The sequence below is a fragment of the Setaria viridis genome, chromosome 1, assembly GCF_005286985.2.
Source record: "Setaria viridis chromosome 1, Setaria_viridis_v4.0, whole genome shotgun sequence".
NCBI lineage: Eukaryota > Viridiplantae > Streptophyta > Magnoliopsida > Poales > Poaceae > Setaria > Setaria viridis.
In genome coordinates, this window is record NC_048263.2 from 29,603,487 (window position 1) to 29,625,668 (window position 22,182).

General features: G+C 44.8%; 2 protein-coding genes across 2 annotated transcripts; both read left to right on the plus strand.

The window, feature by feature from the left end:
• The first annotated feature begins 1,986 nt into the window (after positions 1–1,986).
• On the plus strand, positions 1,987–9,649 carry LOC117860401 (trans-Golgi network-localized SYP41-interacting protein 1). The gene is made up of 8 exons (XM_034743670.2): positions 1,987–2,238; positions 2,330–2,536; positions 2,655–5,819; positions 6,378–7,221; positions 7,336–7,997; positions 8,253–8,397; positions 8,482–8,560; positions 9,325–9,649. The coding sequence occupies exons 1-8, from the start codon at positions 2,083–2,085 to the stop codon at positions 9,425–9,427; spliced, it is 5,361 nt and encodes a 1,786-aa protein (XP_034599561.1). The 5' UTR covers positions 1,987–2,082; the 3' UTR covers positions 9,428–9,649.
• Positions 9,650–11,547: 1,898 nt separating this feature from the next.
• LOC117860444 (uncharacterized) lies at positions 11,548–18,573 on the plus strand. Its single transcript, XM_034743737.2, has 13 exons — positions 11,548–11,804; positions 11,909–11,937; positions 12,544–12,646; positions 13,391–13,562; positions 13,893–14,081; positions 14,312–14,472; positions 14,723–14,999; positions 15,636–15,850; positions 15,940–16,038; positions 16,137–16,639; positions 16,722–17,479; positions 17,578–17,776; positions 18,188–18,573. Exons 1-13 carry the CDS (start codon positions 11,609–11,611, stop codon positions 18,326–18,328), a joined length of 3,042 nt encoding a protein of 1,013 aa, XP_034599628.1. The 5' UTR covers positions 11,548–11,608; the 3' UTR covers positions 18,329–18,573.
• The last annotated feature ends 3,609 nt before the right edge of the window (positions 18,574–22,182 follow it).

The window sequence follows — 22,182 nt, forward strand, 5'->3', positions numbered from 1 at the left end:
AGGGAGCGAACAAGGAGAGGAAGAAGAGGAAGCTCCTCATAAGCTCGAGAGTCGCATCCGCCACCGGAAGGAAATGGAACAGGAAAGTGCAAAGTACACCCATATGCTTTTCCTTCCTGCTGTGAATCTGTGATATTGTGATCTCGTCATGTGGTGACCGGTGGGTCATGACTGCTCGTTCGAGTGGTTGGGGCACTTGAGCTGCACTCGCAGCAAAACCTAGGCTTGTCACCCACTGAAATGTGGGGCCATCTCCCTCTCAAAAAAAGTGGAAGCGTGTCTCCCTCCCACTGCTCGTATGTTAAAATGAGATTCTGTACAGTTGATGTGTCTGCCATTGAGTTACTAACGTGAAGATCCGGTTTCACACATCAGTAGGATCCCGTGTCTCGGGGTCAACGAGCAAACACAGGACATGAAACGATCTTGGGCTCTGCAGTGAATCGGAGTGAGATTCGTAACTTTCCTTAAGCAAGTCACGTCGTAACTTACCCATCCATATCCGACGTTCAATCCTGATCCTACGGCTCCAGACGTTTCCAAGCAATATGCCCAGGACTTATCCTTTTCCCCAGCAGCTCTGTCATTCTCCTCGCTCCCTCGCCGCCGCATTGATCCCCTTCCCCGGGGAGCTCCCGCAGTCGTTTTCCGCTTCTGAACGCCATCTTGCGCCTCAACCGTGGGCGCACGGGACTCGACGCCGGGTCATGGCCTAGCACCTCCGCCCCGCTGCCGCAGCATCCTCTACGAGGCGTCGTCCCCCGTGGCCGTCGCTGCTGCCCGCTGGCATGACGACGCCTCCACGTTCCAGCCCGCAACACTGGCAGCAAGGCCAACAGCAGCTCCCGCACGAGCAAGCAAAGCTTGCTCTCGCGGTTCCCCTCCGAGACGAGATTAACACCGAATCGATGCCCCGCCAGGCCGCCGCAGACGAGCGCCGAATCGTCGCAATGGAGTTCTTGACGCACTAATTCGGCCAGTAGTGCCGCGAATCGTCCAAATCTAGTTGCTATTGTCAAAATCGAGCGCTTGCATACCATGAATCGAGCTCCTAAAGCTGGTCTCGTCATTTCCTCCATTCTCCAAAATTCGAGCTCCCAGTCTATATGTGACACAAATTGATCAGTCACCTGGCCTCATCATGACCAATTCCACCAATCTCTTCAAGTAATCTGAGTTAATTCAGTTGGATTCCCAACAAGAGGGGCATGAACGAGCGCAGGACTCGTTGGCTTAGCCATGGGGGAAGATGAATGCAGGTCCTCTGCAGCTAGCTTAGCAGATATGCGCTATGTAGTTTGAGGACCTCCTCCTCCACGACGACCCGTCGGCAGTCCGCTTCCCTTTCCTCCATGGCTGCTCGGAGCGAACCTTCTTCTCCGGGTCGAGGCGACGCGGGAGAGCCCCTCCACGGTGGCCTGGCGCGTACCTTCCTCTCCTCCTGGCCTTGAGGAGCTCCGAGCGGCCATCTCCAGAGGCCCTACGATGCTGCCTGCGCCCTCAGCACCAGCGTGCTCCGCGCGCCCATCTTCACCTGCGGCCTGCTCCCTTTCAGCTCTGGCATGGTCCTCGAAGCGGCGGCGGCGCCGGCTTTACGCCCGTGAAAAACCAAGTTCAAGCCTTCAAGGTGCTTTGGTTTGCTTGCACACATCTTGAGCCATCGGATCCTATTTGGAGGGTGGATAGGCAGCCGCAAGTTACATGGTGACTTGCTGAAGGAAAGTCACCGAAGCCGGCTCGCGCTGGATCCCCCTCCCCCGCTCCCCGCAGGGTGCGCATACTCGCGCACCGACAGGTGGGACCTTGGTCGCCGCGCCGCTGCAATAGCCAATCACCCAGCACCACATTGACAAATCACAACATCCATCTCTTCCACTGACAACTGGCCCCCTCGTGTAAGCACGCTCCACCTGCGGCTACAGCTTGGTTCCACGCACCCGGGACTGGCCCACACGACATCGTCTCCACCGAGCCAGACATTCCACCCGACGATTCCCTGCTCTTCCCCGCGTCGCTGAACGCCGATGGCTTGATCGGATCCCCCCCACCCGGCCCAGATCCAGCAGCGCCGCCGCCGCCGCCATGGGCGACCACTCCGACTCCGACTCCTCCCCCAAGTCCTCCTCCTCATCATCATCCTCACCCTCAGCCCGCCGCCGCTCCTCGCCGCAGCGCGGCCGGGCCCACTCCGACGAGAGCGGCAGCAGCGATGGCGTCCTCGTCGAGCTTCCCGCCCAGGTATGGCGCGAAGCCGACCCCGTTCTGATACATGGGGTCCGGACTCCGGACCGACGGCTTCTTAGACAAGCTTCTATCTCTCGCTCTGCAGGAAGCGCGGAGCCCCGGGGCGGACCCGGACGGCGGCGTCCTCGTGAACATGCCAGCCGACGACGCCACGAGCGGGGAGACCTTCGAGGACGCACCCGACGACCTCGCCGCCGCGGGCTCCCGCTCCGCGCGCTCGCTGGACGAGTCCATGACCGTCATCGACTTCCCCGAGGTGTCCAGCGCCGGCGCCGAGCTCCGCAAGTACCAGGTGCTGCTTCCTCTCGCCTTCGCACTGGATTGGATTGGCCTCGCGTGATTTAGCAAGTGATTTTGCACCTGGCAAGCTCTAGTGGTGCGTGATGTGACGCACAATTGTTTTGGTTCAGGAAGAGAAGGAGGCGTTTGCGCGGGAGGCAGTGGCGCTCCGGAGGATGCTACAGGAGATGGTTGGGAAGGAAGCTTCAGTTTCGTTGCATGGGGAGGACCCTGACGAGACACCGTTGCATTCGATGCTGGACGACTGCTCGAGGCTTGTGCTTGAACTTAACTCGTTGGCACGGGCCAGGGAGCAGGAGATTGAGAGCCTACATGCGAGGGCTGTGGAGGCAGAGGTGTCAAGGGAGGTTGCTGATGTATACCTGAGTTCGTGGAGGGAAGGGCCTGAGCAAGCTGTTGGGCGGATGCTTGCATCAATTGATTCTGTGGTTGGACAAGATGATGCCAACTTTGAGGGTGCTGAGCAGGATGGGGTTTCTATTCTGGAAAGGAAGATTTCATCGCTAGTAGAGAAGTACAAGCAGGTCTCGACGGGTATTGAACAGCTCGAGCAGGTTTTAGCAGAGGTGAAGCCTGATTTTGTGGCCACAGCACAAGGTGGCCTTGCTACCATCTTAGGTATTGCTACAGAGGAATTGGTCAGTAGCAAGAGAAATGAGGTGGATTTCCTGCAGAAGCTGAACTCTTTTGCAGAAGAGAAGAAGGCTCTTGCCGATGAACTTGAGGAAGTGAAAGCTGCTCGGGATGCAGCAAATTCTGAGGCAAGCAAAGCTAAGGCAGAGTTTGAGCAGATGGAGCATAAGTTATCAACGACCAAGGAGAAGCTCAGCATGGCTGTTACAAAGGGCAAGTCACTGGTACAGCACCGTGATTCCTTGAAGCAGGCCTTGGCTGAAAAGACGGCTGAGCTTCAAAGTTGCATGGCAGAGTTGCAAAAGAAGTCTGATGCCCTGCAAGCAGCTGAGGGCAGAGTTGAGGAGCTAACAGTTTCTCTAGACGAAAAGACGATTGAACATGAGAAATGCTTGGATGAGCTTCGAGAAACATATAGTGCTTGGGAAGGTGCTAAGGCCAGCATTGAGGAACTAAATGAAGCAAACAGTGCCCTTACTTCTCTTCAGACATCCCTTTCACTAAAAGATGGGGTTCTTCAACATATTGAAGAGATCATGTCGGAGGCAACATTTCCTGAGGATCTGCTTTCCTTGGAGATGACAGACAGATTGGGATGGTTAGTTGAGCAGAAGAAAATTGCTGATATGATCTTCTCAGAGCACCACAAAGTTAAAGATATCTTAAGCTCCGTTGACATTCCACATTCGGTCTTAACCGGTGAACTTGATTCTCAGATCAGTTGGCTCGTCAGCTCACTGAACCAGGCCAAAGATGATGTAGTCCAGTTACATAGTGAGTCTGCTGATATGTTGGGTAGATTGGCTGCACATGAATCAAAGTTGGTTTCAATGCACGAGGAAATTGACCGTTTGACAATTGTTCTACTGGAAGAGAAACAGGAAAAGGACATGCTTGTAAATGAACATTCAGAATTGCTGTCTCTATATAATGCTGCTGTCGATAAATTGTCTGTTGTCTCTTCACAGAATAATGAGCTGATAAAGACTTTTGCAGAATTTTCTGATGTCACATTGGAAGGTAATGAGCCTCTGGATACTGCCAAATTGGTACTGCAGAGCCTCAGCAACATACAACAAAGAACGAAATCCTCTCCTATGGAGACTGACAGTTTTGAGAAGCTACAAACATTTCTATACACCATCAATCAGGAATCATCACTATGTAAGATAATTCTTGAGGAAGACATGATTGATAGGTCTGTGAAGACTGATGAACTGCAAAGAATGGCGGAGGAGATTCATGTTCTGAAAAATGAAAAGGACTCACTGCAGAAGGAGCTCGAACGGGTGGAGGAGAGATCATCATTGCTTAGAGAGAAGCTATCAATGGCTGTAAAGAAGGGCAAGGGTCTAGTACATGAGCGCGAAGGACTCAAGCAAGTCCTCAATGAAAAGAGCTCTGAAATAGAGAATTTGAAACAAGTTCTGGAAGGGAAGAACTCTGAGATAGAAAAGCTTAAATATGCTCTAAATGAAAATAAATCTGAAACAGAGAATATGAAAGAAGTGTTGGATACAAAGAACTCTGAGATAGAGGATCTAAAACATGCTTTGTATGAAAATAACTCCATAACAGATAATTTGAAGCAAGTGTTGGATGGGAAAACCTCTGAGATCGAAAGGCTTAAACACGCTCTGGATGAGAGTTGCATGGAAACAGAAAATCTAAACCAAGCTTTGATTGAGAAAACCTCTGAAGCAGATATGATAAAACAAGAGCTGGATGCAAAGAATATTGGTATTGAGAATCTAAGACATGAGATAGAATCACGAGAATCTGCCATGACAGACCTCAAAGAGCATGTTGAGCATCTATCTTTGCAGGCTGCACATTTTGAAAAGCTGCAATTTGATATTGTTACCCTTAATGATGAAAAGGGAAAAGTAGAAAGCATGTTGGAAGAAGCCAGAGCTTCCTTTGGCACTCTGGCTGATTCAATATCAAGCCTTACTCTTCCAGTTGATCAGCCATTTGAAGATCCTATGGAAAAAATTAGCCAGATTGCCCAATACATCCAGGAATCTCTAGTTGCTAAGGGTTCTTTGGATAATGAGCTACACAAAGCAAATGAGCAAATTACCTTACATGCTAGCAGGCTTTCTGACGCCCTTTCGACCATAAACATGTTAGAAGATGAATTGAGAAAAGTAAAAGATCATATCTCTTCCATTTCTGATGAAAAACGTCAAATACAGTTGCATACTGCTGCTATAGAGGAGGAGTTGGAGAAAACAAATGAGGAACTGGCTATAAATGCCAACAAACTTGAAGATGCCAATGCCACTATTAATACACTACAAGATGAACTATCACAGGCTAGATCAAATATTTCTGTTCTTGATGCTGAAAAGAAAGAAGCTGAAGTGAAACATGAAACAGAAATCAATGCTCTTAATGCTAAGCTAGCCAAATGTTTGGAGGACTTGGATAGAACTCATGGAAACTTACAAAGTCATTCAACCGAACATCATGGCAACCTCGAGAAGCTTAGCATGCTTGTAATGGATGATAGTCTGTTATCTCTGATGGCTGAAGAATTTGGAAAGACAATCAGCAGCTTGAGAGATATGGGCCTTATTGTCAAAAATATGCATGAGCAGCTTGCTGCAAAGGGGTTTCAGACTGATGCAGTTGTGGAGGTAATTTTTCCCTTATTACATTGTTTTAGGCTTCTCTGTTCTGTGCAATGAAGTGAGATAGTTTATTGGTTTTTTGAACTTTCTAGCTTTCTAGAGCTATCCAGAGTACTTCCAAGTTCCAGCAACGTTTTACTACCAATGGACCAAGTTGTATGCTTTGCTTAATCATCATAGTTGCTCATCTAGTTCTTGTGTAATTGGTCTTGTCAACTCTGTAATGTTGTCCTTAGTGTTTGCAATTGCCCCCCACCAGTGTACAAGATAGCTGAATGAGTAATCTAATTAAGAACTGTCAACATTTTGTGTATGATCTTGTTAGTGGGATAACAAATGGTAGCAACATTAATCCACTGTTGACATGGCCATCTAGTTTCACTGGCTACATTGTTTTGCCTGTATGTTATGCACGCAGTTAAAAAGGTGGTACTTCGTACTTGTACAATAGGGAAAACTCCCTCCCTTCTAGTTTTTCCCTTTTTCCCCTTTGATTTGCTTTGCAATTCTTGTCAGGTATAACTATTGTGCTAACTTGACCTCTTATGATCATAAATTGTGCAGGATCCAGAACTCTTAACACTTCTATCTCTTTCAGACTATGATAACTTTGTTACAGAAAGATTGGGCAACAGCAAAACTAAAAAAGGGAATATTGATGATACTTCGTCCTTCTCTACTATTGTTGAACAGTTGAACAACCAAACTGAATACTTTTCTAGTTTTTTGAAAGATTTGTCAGCCTACATGAATGGCAATATTATGTCAGTGCTTCGTGCTCTGCAGCTGGCGAGCAATGACTTTGCTCATACTCTAGAAGAGCATGGCACCTTGAAGATTGAATTGGGAAACAAGGATGCTCATAACAGAGCTCAAGAATCTGAAGTGCTTTCTCTACAAAAAGAGCTGAGAGCAATGTCATCAAAATGTCTTTATTGCATCCAACAGGTTAAAATTGTTTTTGATGATGTGGTTGATCTAGGATATGCAATAGAGTTGGCTACAGGCAGGTCAAGCACAGGATCTGAACTAGAAGTAATTGTATCTGATCTGAAGGATGAGGATGCCGATGATTATAATAAGGTGGCTGATGCTTTACTGTCCACAATTACAATACTGAAGTCAAAATCTGAAAAATTATCTGCTATTAAGGGTTGTGTGGTAACTTCATTGGATGAGTTCAAAATGAGGTTGAAACAAGCTGAATCAGCTGCTGAAACTGTTTCACACGACCATCAGTTGTTATTAGAAAGAGCAAGCATGCTGGAGAAAGAGCTCAAAATGTTACAGGATGAATGCAACAGAATGGAACTAAAGATGCAGGAATACCAGGAAAGAGAGGGTACATTGAAGGCAAGGGAGTTAGAGTTGCTATCACTTGAGCATACTCAAATTACAGCAGACAGAGGTAAAATTGTACTAAATTGTAATTGAACATTCTTACATTTGTTATGTTCTTTTGGTTTCAAACTTGTATTTACTTGTTTCATCTTGACGAACTCTTTTTTTCTTGAAAATCCAGGTATAACCGATGATGCAATTTCAAAAGATCAAATGGAAGCCCTTGTTGAGAAGATAAATAAGTTAAATATGATGTCAGGCGAGTCACATTTGCAGAGGGAAGAGGCTGCATTGCCTAGTCCATTTGACAAACTCTCTGCTGTCATTGATGGATTCAGTGCACTTCAACACGAGGTTGAGACCTTAAGATATGAAAATGAAGATTTACAGTTAAATGTTGAATCATGTACTCGTGAAATAGAACAGCTAAGAGAGGAGGTCTCAAGAAATAGTGATTTGAATAATAGGGAGTTGGAATCCAAAAGCAGTGAACTTCTTGAGGTAACTGTTAGTATGGAGCGGATGATTCAGCAGTTAGGATATCTCGGAGTGAAAGATGTAGTAGAAGATAACAAACCTACCACCACACAAGCTCTCTTATCAAAGCTGGAAAAACTAATAGTTGCTTCAAGTACTGAAGCTGGGAATGCTAAATCCATAATACAGGAGCAAGGTGCAAAGCTGCAATCCAGGGAAAAGGCAGTTGATGAATTATCAACAAAAGTTAAGATGCTTGAGGACTTGTACCATGCACGACTTGCGCAGCCAGATTCTAGTAAAGACAGATCATTTGAAGCATCTTCCTCAGCAATTGTTTCAGATATGTCTGAGATTGAAGATGTGGTAAACCTTGTTTCTGCTTCTGACTTTGCCATTAGTTATCCTTCTTTTAATCTTCTAATATATGTTACTGGCATTCATAATGTTTAGAAGTAATATATTGTTCTTTCATTGTGATTTCACTGCCCACAAATATAATTAACCTTGCCTTTGTTGTTAGTCAACTTGTTGCACAGGACTATTCTTTGCATGCGAGCGCAGATCTGTGCAGATATATTTATGTTTGGTTATAACTTGGTCTTCTGAACTACTCTGCAGGGACCAATGGGCAAGGCATCAATTTCATCTGTCTCTACTGCTGCACATGCTAGAACAATGCGGAAGGGATCATCAGATCATCTTGTTCTTAATATTGGTTCAGAGTCAGAACGACTAATTGCTGCACAGGATTCAGACGACAAAGGTATTGTAGCATACTTCTTTTGGTTTCCTTTTTCCATTACATTTTAATGTGTAAATAACAGCACTGTATTTCTCATCTTTGAAGGGCGTATAAAATCACTGCATACATCTGGCTTGATTCCAGCACAAGGAAAGCACATTGCTGATAGGGTCGATGCTATCTGGTAAGCTGATTGCACTATTACAAATAATGCTGCCCTTGTGTGTTGGAAACTTAGTGAGGTGGGCCATGCTCAGCATTCTCTCATATGCTTAGCCTGTAGGGTTTAGCAACTTGCACTGCTTAGCTGTCCAGATCTCAACTGATTTTGTAGCAAATATGTGCTTTTCTTCCAACATAATGGCCCCCTTCTCCGCTGATGAATGATTCTGCCAAATGTATGTACAACATAAGCTTCAAAAAGGATTATCTGCACTCCAATAATTCTAGCTGCTATACCCTCGGTATTCTTTTTCCCAAATCCGTAATTAGGTGCATAGAGCACTTTTGGCTATAACAATCACTGCCTTGTCTTTCCAACACTGATAGGAGGGCTTATGAAGCGCGGACCAGTAATTAGGTTATCTTGTTTCCTCGTTTTGTTTGTTCTCCTAACACAAATTGAATCCTGATCATGGAGTTTTAGAGGCAGACTAAATTATTACTACATTCACAAATACTTTTGGTCTTCCTTTGATGCCAGGATCAAAACAGCTTGCATAAATTCATCATGCTATTAGTTTACTATATATTCCTTCATTTATAACTGGGCTCACTGGAAACAAGAGTTAAATTCATAGAACATGACAAGTCAAGTTTGTTTCTTGAAACGAAAAAATAAACCTTGTGCTGTATCCATTCTATTGATGGTTGGGTGACGACAAGGAGAATATTGCATCATCTGTTCGGGAGTCCATTTTGGTCTAATCAACTTGAGTCTTTCTGTAGGGTCTCAGGGAGCCAGATTCTAATGAACCGACCACGAGCGAGGCTAGGGCTTATGGTGTACTGGCTCTTCTTGCACCTATGGTTGCTGGGCGGCATTTTGTGACACTACATCAATACCCATTACTCAACCTACCACATAGCATAATTGTAAAAATAGCATTAGCATTTAGCAGATTCTTCTTTCTTTCATACCATACATGGTAGATGGTACAAATGTCATTCTTTTCATTTTCTCCCTCCTGCTCAGATTTGTACTCGAGCAGTATATGTTGAATTTTCGCGCAGGAAATGTAATGTGCAGAAAAGAACATTACCATTCTTTGAATCTTTGTTATACTGAAGAAGTTGTAGCAGTAGGCCCATCATCGTAAATTCGTTGCTCGAAGTGAAAGCATTTGCAGTCTCCAGCATATTTCCCTCTTGCAGGCCGCAGCTGAGCGGTGTCTTAAACAGAAACCGATAGTTGGATCCTCCGTCCTGCAAAGAGTGTTTTTAGTTCTGTCCTAAGTTAAACTATTTTATGTTTGACCAAGTTTATATAAAAATGTATCAAAAGAACCATCTTTATGTTTGATCAAGTTTATATAAAAATGTATCAATAGTTTTGATGTCTAACAAGTCTATTAGATTCGTTACGTACTTATTTAGTGTTATAAATATCGATACTCTTTATTGTAAATTTGGTCAAATTTAAAACAGTTTGACCTAGTATATATATAGTACACAACTATTTAATTTGGAAAGTATAGGATTGGTTTTGCATGCAATCACTCTAAAACATATGGAGTGAATAAACATTTTATCCTGAATATGTTCCAAAATTGTGTGTGTAGCTGCATGAGGCATGAATTGTCGTGGGATCATCTTTGCTTTTCGCAGAAGGTAATGAAAAGCTATAGGTGGTTATCAGAAGGTAATGAAAAGCTATAGGTGTTCTAACCAACCATCAGCAAAATATAGATCTAAATATAGTTATTATGACAGAATATATCCTATTGCTAGGCATCAACATTGTCGCCAAACCGAAATTTTTGTGGTGTTCTGTTTCCCTGTCTGTTTTTTATAGAAGGTCTAACTTTCTCCCTGTCTGTTTTTTTATAGAAGGTCTAACTTTCCCTATACATTTTGCTTTGCGGTAAAGTAGAGCAGCAACAGTCATTCTGTAGTTTAGAGGCTCATAATGTCATTAGAATAATACTAACAGAAACGTAAGTTCATCTGAAATGACAAAATTTGCCAATTAAAATTGGTGTAATTGTTCAAAGGTTTAAGAAAAAAGGGCTGAAGTTGCGTTTATAAGAAATAAATTTGAGCGAGGAAGTTTATGTCCCTCAATCATAATAGTAAGCAAGGCGTTTAAGGTAGATTTAGTGAGGGATATGGATAACAAGGAGTCTCTACCGGGCAAAATGTTGGCCGGCCTGATAGGTGGACCCCACCTGACCTTGGCATGCGGGATAACGTATGAAGCCCCGTGGAGCACAAGCAACCGACTAGGATTAGATCTTATTCGATTTGTAACCCTAGATCATCAGCCTATATAAGGCGGCTAGAGGCGGCTAGAGATAGCTTCGAGGGGCATATGATCTTATACCAACAATATAATCCATCAGAACACAGGACGTAGGGTGTTACACCTTCTTGGTGGCTCAAACCTATCTAAACCTTGCGTCTCCGTATTACCATTCGAGTTCTTGTTCTTATGATCTTCTCGCCTGCAGGTGGACTGTCGGACACTAAATCCGATAATTAGTATGACAATGATTTTGCTCTGTTAGAAAGTTTGATAGCCACGGCCTAAGGTTAGCTCATTGGTCAAAGACTGATTTTGTGGTTCCCCACAGCTAATTGTTCTCACGTGTAGCATTCAGTTTTTCTCTCATGGTTCGAATTTTACCATACAGGGTACACTAGAGATGCTCTTGTCACAATCTGGTGACTTATGCTTCTCGCTCCATATAGGTAGGCTCAAATAATAGGCATGAGGAAGAACGTCACAAAATTTGTAACGGTGTGATAAAAGCAACATAGAATTTAGAATTTTATGATAAATAGCTTGTGACATAGTTATGTGAGATTTACTCCCATTCTCCATTAGAACATATAAATTTTAGAGAAATCCTTCTAAAAGTAATATGAATGGATTTCTAGCAGATAACTTGAAATTTGTGTATATACCAAGCAAGAGGACCCTGTCATTTCCCGGAAACAAATCCTTGCACAAAAACCCTGTAACCTCTCTCGAACTTCCGTAGACTCTCGTCTCTCGTCTGTTCGAACGGGCATGGCGAGCACGCGAAGCAGCTCCGCGCCCTCTCCGGCCGGCGGCGATGGAGAGACGGGCCTCGAAGCCCTGGCCCTAGCCAAGGTTGCAGAGGCAGCCGACGCGATTGCCGCCGCGGCGAGTGCTGGAGAGGTGGTCCGCGCGATCCACGCCGTCGCTGCCCTCCTCTTCCCCATCGACTCCGCCGCCGTCGCCGGTGAGGCCCCGAGCCCTAATCCACACACTTAATCCTCAAATATCCCATTTGTACCGCTGATGGTCTCTGACTCGTGTTGTTCGCGTGCGCTATCTTGCATTCAGGTACCGTCGAGGAACCCTTCAGGACCCAGGTGCGACTGTGCGATACTTTGAAGCACACAGTTCATTCATTTAAGCGAAATCCTGAGATCTTTACAAATTTCTCTATGGTTGTGTGACAAATATGCTGTCCTATGAAGTTTGATTGATGGAAGGGGTCTGGACTTCCAGGAAGTCTGTTTTGGCTTGCAGTTGCATGGGATAGCATGCCAAAATGAAATCCACAACTATTAGAATAAGAGCATTGGTTTTATATTTAGATTGAAAAAAAGCCATATATGCAACTGATAGGTGAAATTCTGGAAAGAAGTAGCTTAGCATTGAACTAGATTAAATGTGCGAATAGATCTTTTGGTTGATAATCCTTTCTATACTTATTACACGAGTGATTCCACAATGGGTTATCACACAAGATATTACTGAGACCACTTAGATGAGAAGTTAGCAGTACACATTTATGGAATTGTTGGGACCTTTGTCTAAAGATAAATATTCATGACAGCGCACTGAGTTGTAAATTTGGGATATAAATTAGTGAACATTTTCAAATACATGTACTTCTTTCTGTGTGATTCAGAAAATCGGAGTGCAGAACCATGTTATAGCTTGGAGGATTCATCGCTTTTATGTTTTCCCAGATTATTGAAGCTGTAAGTGTCAGCAATGATGAAAGGGAGTCTTGGAGGCGTGCCTTTTATCATGGTCCAGCGTTTCCTACTATGTCTAAAATATTGCTCAGCAGTAAGTGTACTCATCGAACATGTCACTGTATAATGCAATATTGTTGCATTTTACATAGGTTGGTTACCCTATTTGCCCCTGAGTGCTCACAAACAACGGTAGTATATGCCTCCTCTGCTAACTGCAGTCTCATACCACCATGACTCATTTATGTCTGCCGTCAGCTGCAATCTCATGGCATGTATTAGTCGTTTGCAATCATTACAAAATTGACTTGTGCTGTTAATTATAAGAAAGCTTCTAGAGTTCTTTATAAACTTATGTTCAGACAAATGGCATTGAAGAATTGAATTTCATGAGTTGCGTGCTTGCTGGATGGTTCTCGTCTTTATCCACTGTGTCCTGGGTGGAAAGCAAGAGTTGCCTGCTTGCTGGATGTTTCTGGAGAGTTTTTATCCGTGGTGCTATAGTTTCATGTGTTCACTAATCTTGTGGAGAACTCTCGCCTTCTATTGTACTTAATTTTTTGTTCAGCTGTATACTTCCTGTCACTTATGGTTATAAAGGAAAAGTAATTTAAATGTGGTTGTGGTATAAAATGATAGACTGATCCAACTTTTGTGTGGACACCAGTTGTTTGCCGTCCTTGTTATCTTTTACAGCAATCTGGTTGTTAACTTGTTATGCCCCCCATGGACATCTATAATGTTCAGAAAATTTTGACCTGTTACTAAGCATGTTGTCACTTCGTTACTCTTAAGCATTTTTGGCACTCTAATCCATTCTGCCACTTTGGTTTGTCAGATGTTGCCTTGAAGTGGTTATGGAAGATCCAAGCCTCTGCAAGAAATGAAATTTATGATTCATTTTTTGTCAAAGGACCTCCAACTGAAGTGATTCAAGCTCTTGTACCAGCGTTATCTGAAAAAGAAGATTCTAAGGAGGACCATCGAACTTTTTGCTTGAACCTTGAAAGGTGGTATTGTAAACTGATCACTTGCAATTTATCAGAACTACAATCTGTTCAACTCTGAGACATTACACTAAAAATTTTGTTTCATGGTTCATCTTTGTGAACTTCACTAGTGTCATGCCTTAGTCACATTTAGCCTGTAGATGTTTATATATGCACCGTGTTCAATTTAATTATTGCAAAAGAAACTGGGGCACATTTTCATCTTATCTTTAATTAATGATTCTTGCTTCTTATCTTGGAGCTTAATTCTATGTGCGATCATCCTTTTGCTCTGACTTGATACTAAATTTTGAATTTAGGTTTGTTACTTAAGAGTGTTACCCATTTCAGGCTACTGGTTCTATGCTTGCTTGATAATAAGGGGGTTTCGCAAATCGTTGCGGAGTTTACTCGCTCTAATAAGCATGGTAATGATGTTCTCAACCCAGATAAAACAATAGTTGTTTCAAGAGTTGCACAACTACTTGCATCTGTTCCAGATAAAGCAAGATTGGGAGCTTCAGCTGCACTTAGATCAACGTATCCTTTTCCACTATGGAGTATCTTATAGTTTATTAGACAACTAACCTGGGAATTCTTCCTTACTAAATTTCTTCTTTGGTATGTTGTGCCCAGGTCAAAGACAATAGTTCAAAAATTGGGTTGATATGTTTTTTCACATTTATTTCTGCAGTTTGTTGTTCCCAAACTCAAATAATTTTTTTCTTCTCATTTGTTCTTGAAATTGTAACCCCTTAACAAAAACCAAGCTCATTCTTCAAGGATGTTGTCAGCCAACTTCTTGCTGGAGCAGAAGCAGCAACTGTTCAGTTGGCTGCTGACAAAGATGCTAATGAACATTGTGCCCTGAGTTCTGTGTTCCTCTTTGTGGGTGAAGTGCTATCTCGTGTTAGTCGTCGTGGATCTACTGGTGAGGATTAATCCCTCAAAGTGCACTTAGATGTTTTGATTGTTCTATGACTTTTTTTTTTCTTTCAAGAATACGCCGGAGAGCTGCGTATCTTTGTATTAAGAAGAGGGTTGTTCTATGACTTAGAGCATGTTTGGTTCTTTAGCGTAAAGTACACTTTAAACTTTGTACTATTTGTTTGGTACCAGTATTACACGGCAAGGCATCATATCATGTGTTTGTATTTATGATGATGTCTTGTTTGTTTCAGGCATTTTAGTTGCTGAATTGATTCCTAGGATCTGCAATCACCTACATAGATGTGTACCATCAGATCATAAGTCCATAAGTCCCGAGATGATCCAGCATGTTTCCCAGTCTCAATTTTGGTTCAATATTGTTGAAACATTGAAAGATCAACATTCTATTGAAAGGTTGACAGAAGAGTTGTTGCGTCAGCTTGCATCACAACATATAAGTGATGAAGAGGCTTATTGGATTCTGTGGACCCTCTTCAACCAGAGCTTCAAGCGTTTAACTGTTATGAGGTGAGATAGGACCCACCTGATTTTTCTAAGCAACACAGGAGTGTTTCTTCTGGTAGTTTAGCGATTATTTCTTTTCAGTTCATCTGCATATGCGACATGTAGGATGTTATATTGCTTCGTGAGGCGAAGGATACTTAAAAAATCTTCTTTGGCCAATATTTACCTCATAATATCCAATTTGGAAACTAAGAGAGCAATCAGTTGTCTCTTTTCATGCTCATTGCTATGCAGATTCTCACTACAACTATTCATCTTTCCATTCAGTGTGTATTATGAAATTTTTTGGGCGTGTCCTCTGAGACGAAGTTTGTGATGAATACTGGAGATTCTGTTACGAGTATCCCATCATCATTTTTAAATCAGTGTTTATGTATTTGGGTCTCTTGTATCAGCACCTATTGCATTGACATAATTACCTTTTCAATCATGTGGATCTTCATTGTGAATAATATTGTTTAGATCCATACTACTATGAAGGGCTATGTTTCATGCGTTACTTTCATTACATCCTGCCTCTACCTGACTGTTCAATATACAAATTGCGTGCCATAGGAATCTTTAGCATTTACTAAATTTGTAAAGCATTTCTATGTTTTTTCCCTTTTCCTTCATCATGTAACTTTATCTCATCTTCAGGGCAATGTTTGTTGACAAATTTTTGCTCTGGAAAACATTTCCTTTATGCTGCTTGAGATGGATTCTTCACTATGCTATCTTTGAATGCCCACCAAATTCAGCCACAGAAACTCTGATGCAAAGGACACCAAACTTCTTTGGTACTTTGCAAAGTTTGGTTAGTATTTGGTCCAGGAAGGAGTTTGTCCAGTCATATTCAATGGAGCAACAAGCTTGTATCCTTTGAGCCTCTGAAAATTAAGCTGTTTCATTTTTTTTTTCTATGCAAGTTATTGTTTGGCATTGTTCCCCTTAAGGAATGCAGATATCACTGCAGCAATTGGATTATGTTTGGAAAAGCTTACAAAAAAAGAATTAGAAACAACTAAAGATGTATTGAATTCTATTCTTCAAGGAGTAAGCTGTGAGTTTTTCCCCATATACATTACCATTGTAAGAATATGATATGAATAGCCATAATATCTCCATGCAGCCTTGCTGAATGTTATTTTATTACTATAGGCAGGTTAGAGAGCCCAATTGATTTAGTAAGGAAGATGGCTAGTGCTGTTGCATTGACATTTTCTAAAGTTGTTGATCCAAAAAATCCTCTGTACCTTGATGACAATTGTTGTGAAAATGTTGATTGGGAGTTTGGGGTTCTCTCTCCGAAGGAGATCAAAGCCCCATTACATGTTGTAGAATCTAAAAATAAGCCAAAATCACGTGAAAACAAGAGCAATGCTGGTGAGAAAAAGGCAAAAGCAGTCAAACAGGATGTTCCAGACGTCAAACCAAAAATTGTGGAGATCAAATCAATAGATCATGATCAAATATCTGATACTGTTACGAATGAGCAATTTGAAGGGGAAGAATGTGATGAGGAAAGCATGAACATCGATGCACACAGTGATTCATCCCTGGAGCCATATGATCTATCAGATGATGACACTGATTTGCAAAAGAAATTCAGCCACCTGAGTGATATTGCAGCAGCACTAAGAAAACCTGATGATCCAGATGGTGTAAGTTTCCAATTAATATTATCAATTCTTTTCAAAGGGAATATTGCAAAATCCTGATCTTTATTTATTTTCTGTGCCCAAGGTTGAAAATGCTCTTAGTTCTGCTGAAAAGCTTGTGAGAGCATCACCTGATGAACTTCGCCACAACTCAGGCGATCTTGTTAGAGCACTGGTGCATGTTCGCTGTTCTGATTTGGCAATGGAAGGAGAGGAAGATTCTGCTGAAGAAAAGAGACAGAAGGCATTAGTTGCTTTACTGGTAACCTGCCCATTTGAATCTCTAGATGTTATGACAAAATTGCTATATTCATCTAGTGTGGATATTAGTCAGCGCATTTTGATTATTGATGTTATGACTGAGGCAGCACAGGAGCTTGCAGAAACTAAAATTGTGAAGACAGAACAGCGACATGGTAACTTGATAACTGACAGTTCTCCCTCTTGGCTGGTTCCAAGTAATAGGGGACCTCCTGGAGCAGGGCCTTGGAGAGAGGTCTCTGAACCAGGAACACCTTTAAGTTGGTCACACCGCTATGAAAGAGAAGTTCCATCTAGATCAGGTCAAGTTAAATCAGGGAAATCTCGTAAATGGGGTCTTGGAAAAGCAAAAGACTTGCAGGTTGAGTGGTCTAAAAATAGATTTCCTTTGTATGCTGCTGCTTTTATGCTCCCTGTGATGCAAGGATATGATAAAAGGTCACATGGTGTCGACTTGCTCAATAGGGACTTTGTTGTCCTCGGTAAATTGATATACATGCTTGGTGTCTGTATGAAGTGTATGGCCATGCATCCAGAAGCATCAGCTCTTGCTCCTGCTCTTCTTGACATGATAAGATCAAGGTATTCACCAGAAGAGGAAACATTTACATATTGAGGAACTTGTTTGTTACTTGTTAGCCATTATTTTTCTAAATTTTGTGGGAACTCTTTTTCTACAGAGATGTTTCGCAACATGCTGAAGCATATGTCAGAAGGTCGGTGCTGTTTGCAGCATCTTGTATATTGATATCTTTACATCCATCATACGTGGCATCATCTCTCATAGAAGGCAACCAGGACATTTCTACCGGCTTAGAGTGGATACGCACATGGGCTCTTCAAGTTGCTGAAGCTGATCCTGATACAGAATGCACATCAGTAAGTACTGTGATCATTACTGAGAATAAGTATCAGTTACATATGTTTTATGCGGTTCTGCTCCTTGGTATAGATAGAGCAATTATTGTGTTAAATGTACCCCTTTTCAACCTATGACGTGCATGGTAGAGTACTACTACGAAGTGCCAACAAACAAATACATGTGTTGAATTCAAATACTATGGCCTTCCATTGTAGTCTGCAGAAAAGATTTCGTCTACTTGGTGAAACGATTTACTATTTGGCCGCGTGATCTTATTGGGATATCATCTAGTTTGTTATCAGTAAGCTTGATAGCCAATCATCCCACACATCGAGCGATCTGTATAGAGAAACCAATTACTAGTAATATATGATGGATATGCAATCATTAATACTGCTAATCGTGTCTTTTCATGTTTGACTCCGTAGATGGCCATGACCTGCCTGCGGCTTCATTCCGAGATGGCTCTTCAGACATCGCGTGCTCTGGAATCTGCGGATCACTCCAAGACTGGCAGGGCCCTACCTACTAAGCTTGATAGCATCATCATACCGTTTGGAAACATGTGATGAACTGCACAAGTAGTGGAGGGATGTATCCTGTTGTACAGAAGTTATGCAGCAAATTCTGGTTATGGAGTAGAGTAAGCCTAGCTTCCCGGTTGTAGCAGTTGTTCATGTGCTGCTCCTGTGGCAGTGCGGACGCTGCAGAGAGAGAAACTTTTCATTTTTTGGGATCATCAGACGCAATGTTATTGCGTTGTTGTTCTTGAGTGAAAGCAGCAAGCCAGTCACTTCCACCGGTAGAGAACTCACCTTCCATCTATCTTTTTTATCCCGGTTTAAATTTAGCCTGGGACAAAGGTTCATCAACTGGGTCTAAAACTGACGGGGGCTCACCAATCGGGACTAAAGAGCCCCTTTAGTCCCGGTTGTAAAGGCTCGTGAAAAAAAAAAAGTCCCGAGGGGTCTTTTGTCCTAGTTGGAAACACCATCCGGGACTAAAGGTCGAATTACCAACGGGGATGAAAGGATTAGTCCCGATTGGTAATTTTTATCTTGGAGGGTCTTTTATCCCGCCCTCCCATGTGTCCCCTCCCTTCCCACATTAACTTCTCCTCTCTTTCTCTCATTTAATTTTTCCTTCTCTTTATCTTCTCCACCAAACGCCTCCTCTCCCCCTCATGCATGCGCACAGTATTCTCCTCTCCCTCTCCTAGCTCCTTCTCCTCCTCTCTCCCTCTCCTCCTTCTCCTTCCCCTCCCCTCCCTCCCTCCCTCCCTCTCCTAGCCCCTCCCCTTCCGCTGCTCCTTCCTTTCCCCCTCTGCTCGCCCCTTACTGGCAGTGAGAAGCGGCAGCGGGGCGAGGGAAGGGCGCAGCATGGAGGTGGGGTGGGCGCGGCGTGAGCGGCGGGGCGGGGACGGTTGGCGCAGCGCAAGCGGCGGTGCGGGGCCGGCAGGCGCGGCGCGGGGGCTCGGCGGGTTGGAGTGGCGGGGCCGCCGGAGGAGGCTGCGCGAGGCGGGTCGGAGCAGTGGGGCCGCCGGAGGAGGAGGCGTGTGGGGGAGCCGAGGAGGCGGAAGTTAAGGCGGGACAGGGGAGGCGGGCAAGCGACGGCGCGGCCAGTGGCGCTGGCGGGCGGCGCGGACAAGGTGCAGAGGGAGGCCGCGACGAGGAGCGAGCAGGAGGCGGCGGGGCCGGAGCAGGCGCACCGGTGCGGGCGAGCGAGGCCGGAGTAGGCGCGCCGGCGTGGGGTGTGGGTGGCGGCAGGATGCGGTGGCTCCACGGCGGCACACGGAGGCTGGCGGTGCGGGAGCCGGGGCGAAACGCCCGCTGGTGCTTTTTTATTTTTTTGGAAAACTCTTTTATCCTGGTTGGTATTCCCAACCGGGATAGGAGGGTCTTTAGTCCCGGTTGAGTGATCCGGGACTAAAGACACCCCCTTTGTCTTAATTGTTTTATTCTGGATGGTTTTTCGGGAGATTTGGTCCCTACGAACTGGGACTAAAAATGAGTTCTCTACTAGTGTTCGTGCGCCGTTGGGTGTCGCATGTTCTGCATGTATGGCTCTGTTTGTATCCGCTTATTTTCCGCTTATGGGTGAAAATAAGCGATAAGCCCACCCAAACGCCTAACTTATTTCCCGCTTACCACTCAAGCCGCTTAACCCACAATCTAGAAAACAACTAGTGCCCCGCTTATTCTCTACGCGGTCTCAAGGCCGCTTCTCGGGCAAGCGAAGCGCTTTTTCCCCGATACCCTCACCCGTCCGCCGCCTACCGCTCTCCGATCGGTGCTGGTGCCGGCTACGTCTCCGTCTGTCACCCACCTGCCTCCACCGCTTCCTTGCACAAATCCCGCCCAGATCCCGTCGCCGCCGGGCGCCAGCACTCCTGCCTAGATCCCGTCGCCGCCGGTTCCGTTCGCCGCCCGCCCGCCGGCCGGCCCTGCGCTTGGCCTCCGGCCGCCCCTGCTGCTTGGCCTCCGGCCACCCCTGCGCTTGGCCTTGGCGGAGTGCTGGCTGTGCGCCCCTACGCTTGGCCTCCGGCCGGCCCTGCTGCTTGGCCTCCAGCTGCCCCTGCTGCTTGGCCCCTGCGCTTGCTGCTGCTTGGCCTCCAGCTGCTCCTGCTGCTTGGCCCCTGCGCTTGGCCTTAGCGGAGTGCTGGCCGTCTGCTGCTGAGTGCTGACCATGAGCAGCATTTGAGCTGGCCGTGCATGATGTTGTTGTTGTTGAGAAGGAGCTATGATATGGGTGCATTGCATGATGTTATTGTTGTCGTATAGTTTCGTGATTCGTTGTTGTACCCATGACGGATATTTCCATACTAGACCGATCTATTATATGAATTTTATATTATTGTAATGAAATTTCTATTTAACAAACTTCAAAAAGATTGGAATTATTATCTTCTCCTTAGATTCACAACAAAAATGAGCTATTATCAGCCTCAGGGGCATTCAGGTCAATTTAACAGTCAGGACAGACAATCGACACAAAATAATCAGGATTGCCAAACACCTAGCTCATTCAGACAGCGGATTCTCCAGACAGCAGGCTTATCAGATAAGCATGCTTGCCAGATAAGCGAGTTCCAGAAAAGCGTATACAAACAGGGCCTATGCCTCATTAGGGCTGTTGAACACAAGCCTCACATTCATACATACCTCTCCTGATATGGTTAACGGTAATGCTACAGAACTAACGTTCGGAATCTTAAAAAAGACGGCTCGATGTGACGTCTGGAATCTTAAAAAAATCGGACAGCTCGACATATGCTGCAATAGTTAAGCATCGGTATTGCAACTAGTGTTTCTGCATGTTTCATAGTGAAGGTTGTATTAAACATAGTATTCATGTTGCGGCGGAATTTTTCTATCTTAGAGTCGAACGATGTAGTCATTTTTTCGCATATGTTTCAATATTGCAACTATAGATTTTTGATGTTGCAGATATTTTATTTTGAGGTTGCAACAGAGCGTCCGATAGGAAAATCCCATCGGACGTCCGGGCGCTAGCAATGCCGTATGGTTAATAGTTTCTCATGCTTCAGTTATGCTTAATGATCTGGGTGCGTTATGCACTAAAGCTTGTGAGCCACATTTGAGTCACGCAATTTTCCGGTTCAGATGTGACCATGTGAGCTCTGAAGATACTTGCCATCGGGTCTCTTTGTTGACATCGATGGAATTGGAAGAGATACAGTTAATTGAACGCTACTTCAATAAACGTTCACTGCCTTCAGTGCACATGCGTTTCGCGATGGAACCAGCAAGAACTGGAGAGGTTTGGCTTCGTTTGGTTTGATCCGTGATCCTGAACTCCTGATGTGGACGAGAGCTAGTTCATCGATGCAAAGTAGCTCGTGGAAGCAGCCCCGCAATCTGCACCCGGGCTCGAACTCGATCAGGACCTGCTGCCGCGCACGGTGCCGACGCCGAACCCGACTCGGACGCGGAGAACAACAGCGTGCGGAGAGGTCCGGATGCTCGGCACGTTCCCTCGGCCTCCTCCCCACGCGCCCTGCGGCCGATTCGAGCAATGGACGGCGCGCCGTCGTGACACTCCGACGAACCCACGGGCTCCGCTACTCCGTCAAGTGACGCGATCCGAACCGGCCCCGGCTCGACAGCAGATTCAGAATCTGGCAGCGCCAGCGGACGTCACGCCTGCGCACAGTGCACGGGCCACGGGAGGATAGGACGCCGACACCCACTCCCCTCCGACCCCGAACCCGACGCGGAAATACAACCGCCGTGTAGCGTCGGCGAGATCGCCTGGCACCGGCGCTTTTGGAAACCCGATCTTGCTGAACGCGCCGGCTATTTTTGGCAACCTTGCGGTCGGAAGTCGGAACGCAGAGTCGGATTCCCATCTGGCCAGATCGAGCGTGTGATACGACGAGGCGCATGCGCGCGTGCATAAATAG

Bases quoted from the DNA above. Each gene is read 5' to 3' on its own strand.
- LOC117860401 (XM_034743670.2), top strand. From the start codon at position 2,083: ATGGGCGACCACTCCGACTCCGACTCCTCCCCCAAGTCCTCCTCCTCA. The intron at 2,239-2,329 runs GTATGGCGCGAA...CTCGCTCTGCAG, and splicing joins TCGTCGAGCTTCCCGCCCAG to GAAGCGCGGAGCCCCGGGGC. The intron at 2,537-2,654 runs GTGCTGCTTCCT...GTTTTGGTTCAG, and splicing joins CCGAGCTCCGCAAGTACCAG to GAAGAGAAGGAGGCGTTTGC.
- LOC117860444 (XM_034743737.2), top strand. From the start codon at position 11,609: ATGGCGAGCACGCGAAGCAGCTCCGCGCCCTCTCCGGCCGGCGGCGAT. The intron at 11,938-12,543 runs GTGCGACTGTGC...ATGTTTTCCCAG, and splicing joins AGGAACCCTTCAGGACCCAG to ATTATTGAAGCTGTAAGTGT. The intron at 16,039-16,136 runs GTGAGTTTTTCC...TTATTACTATAG, and splicing joins TATTCTTCAAGGAGTAAGCT to GCAGGTTAGAGAGCCCAATT.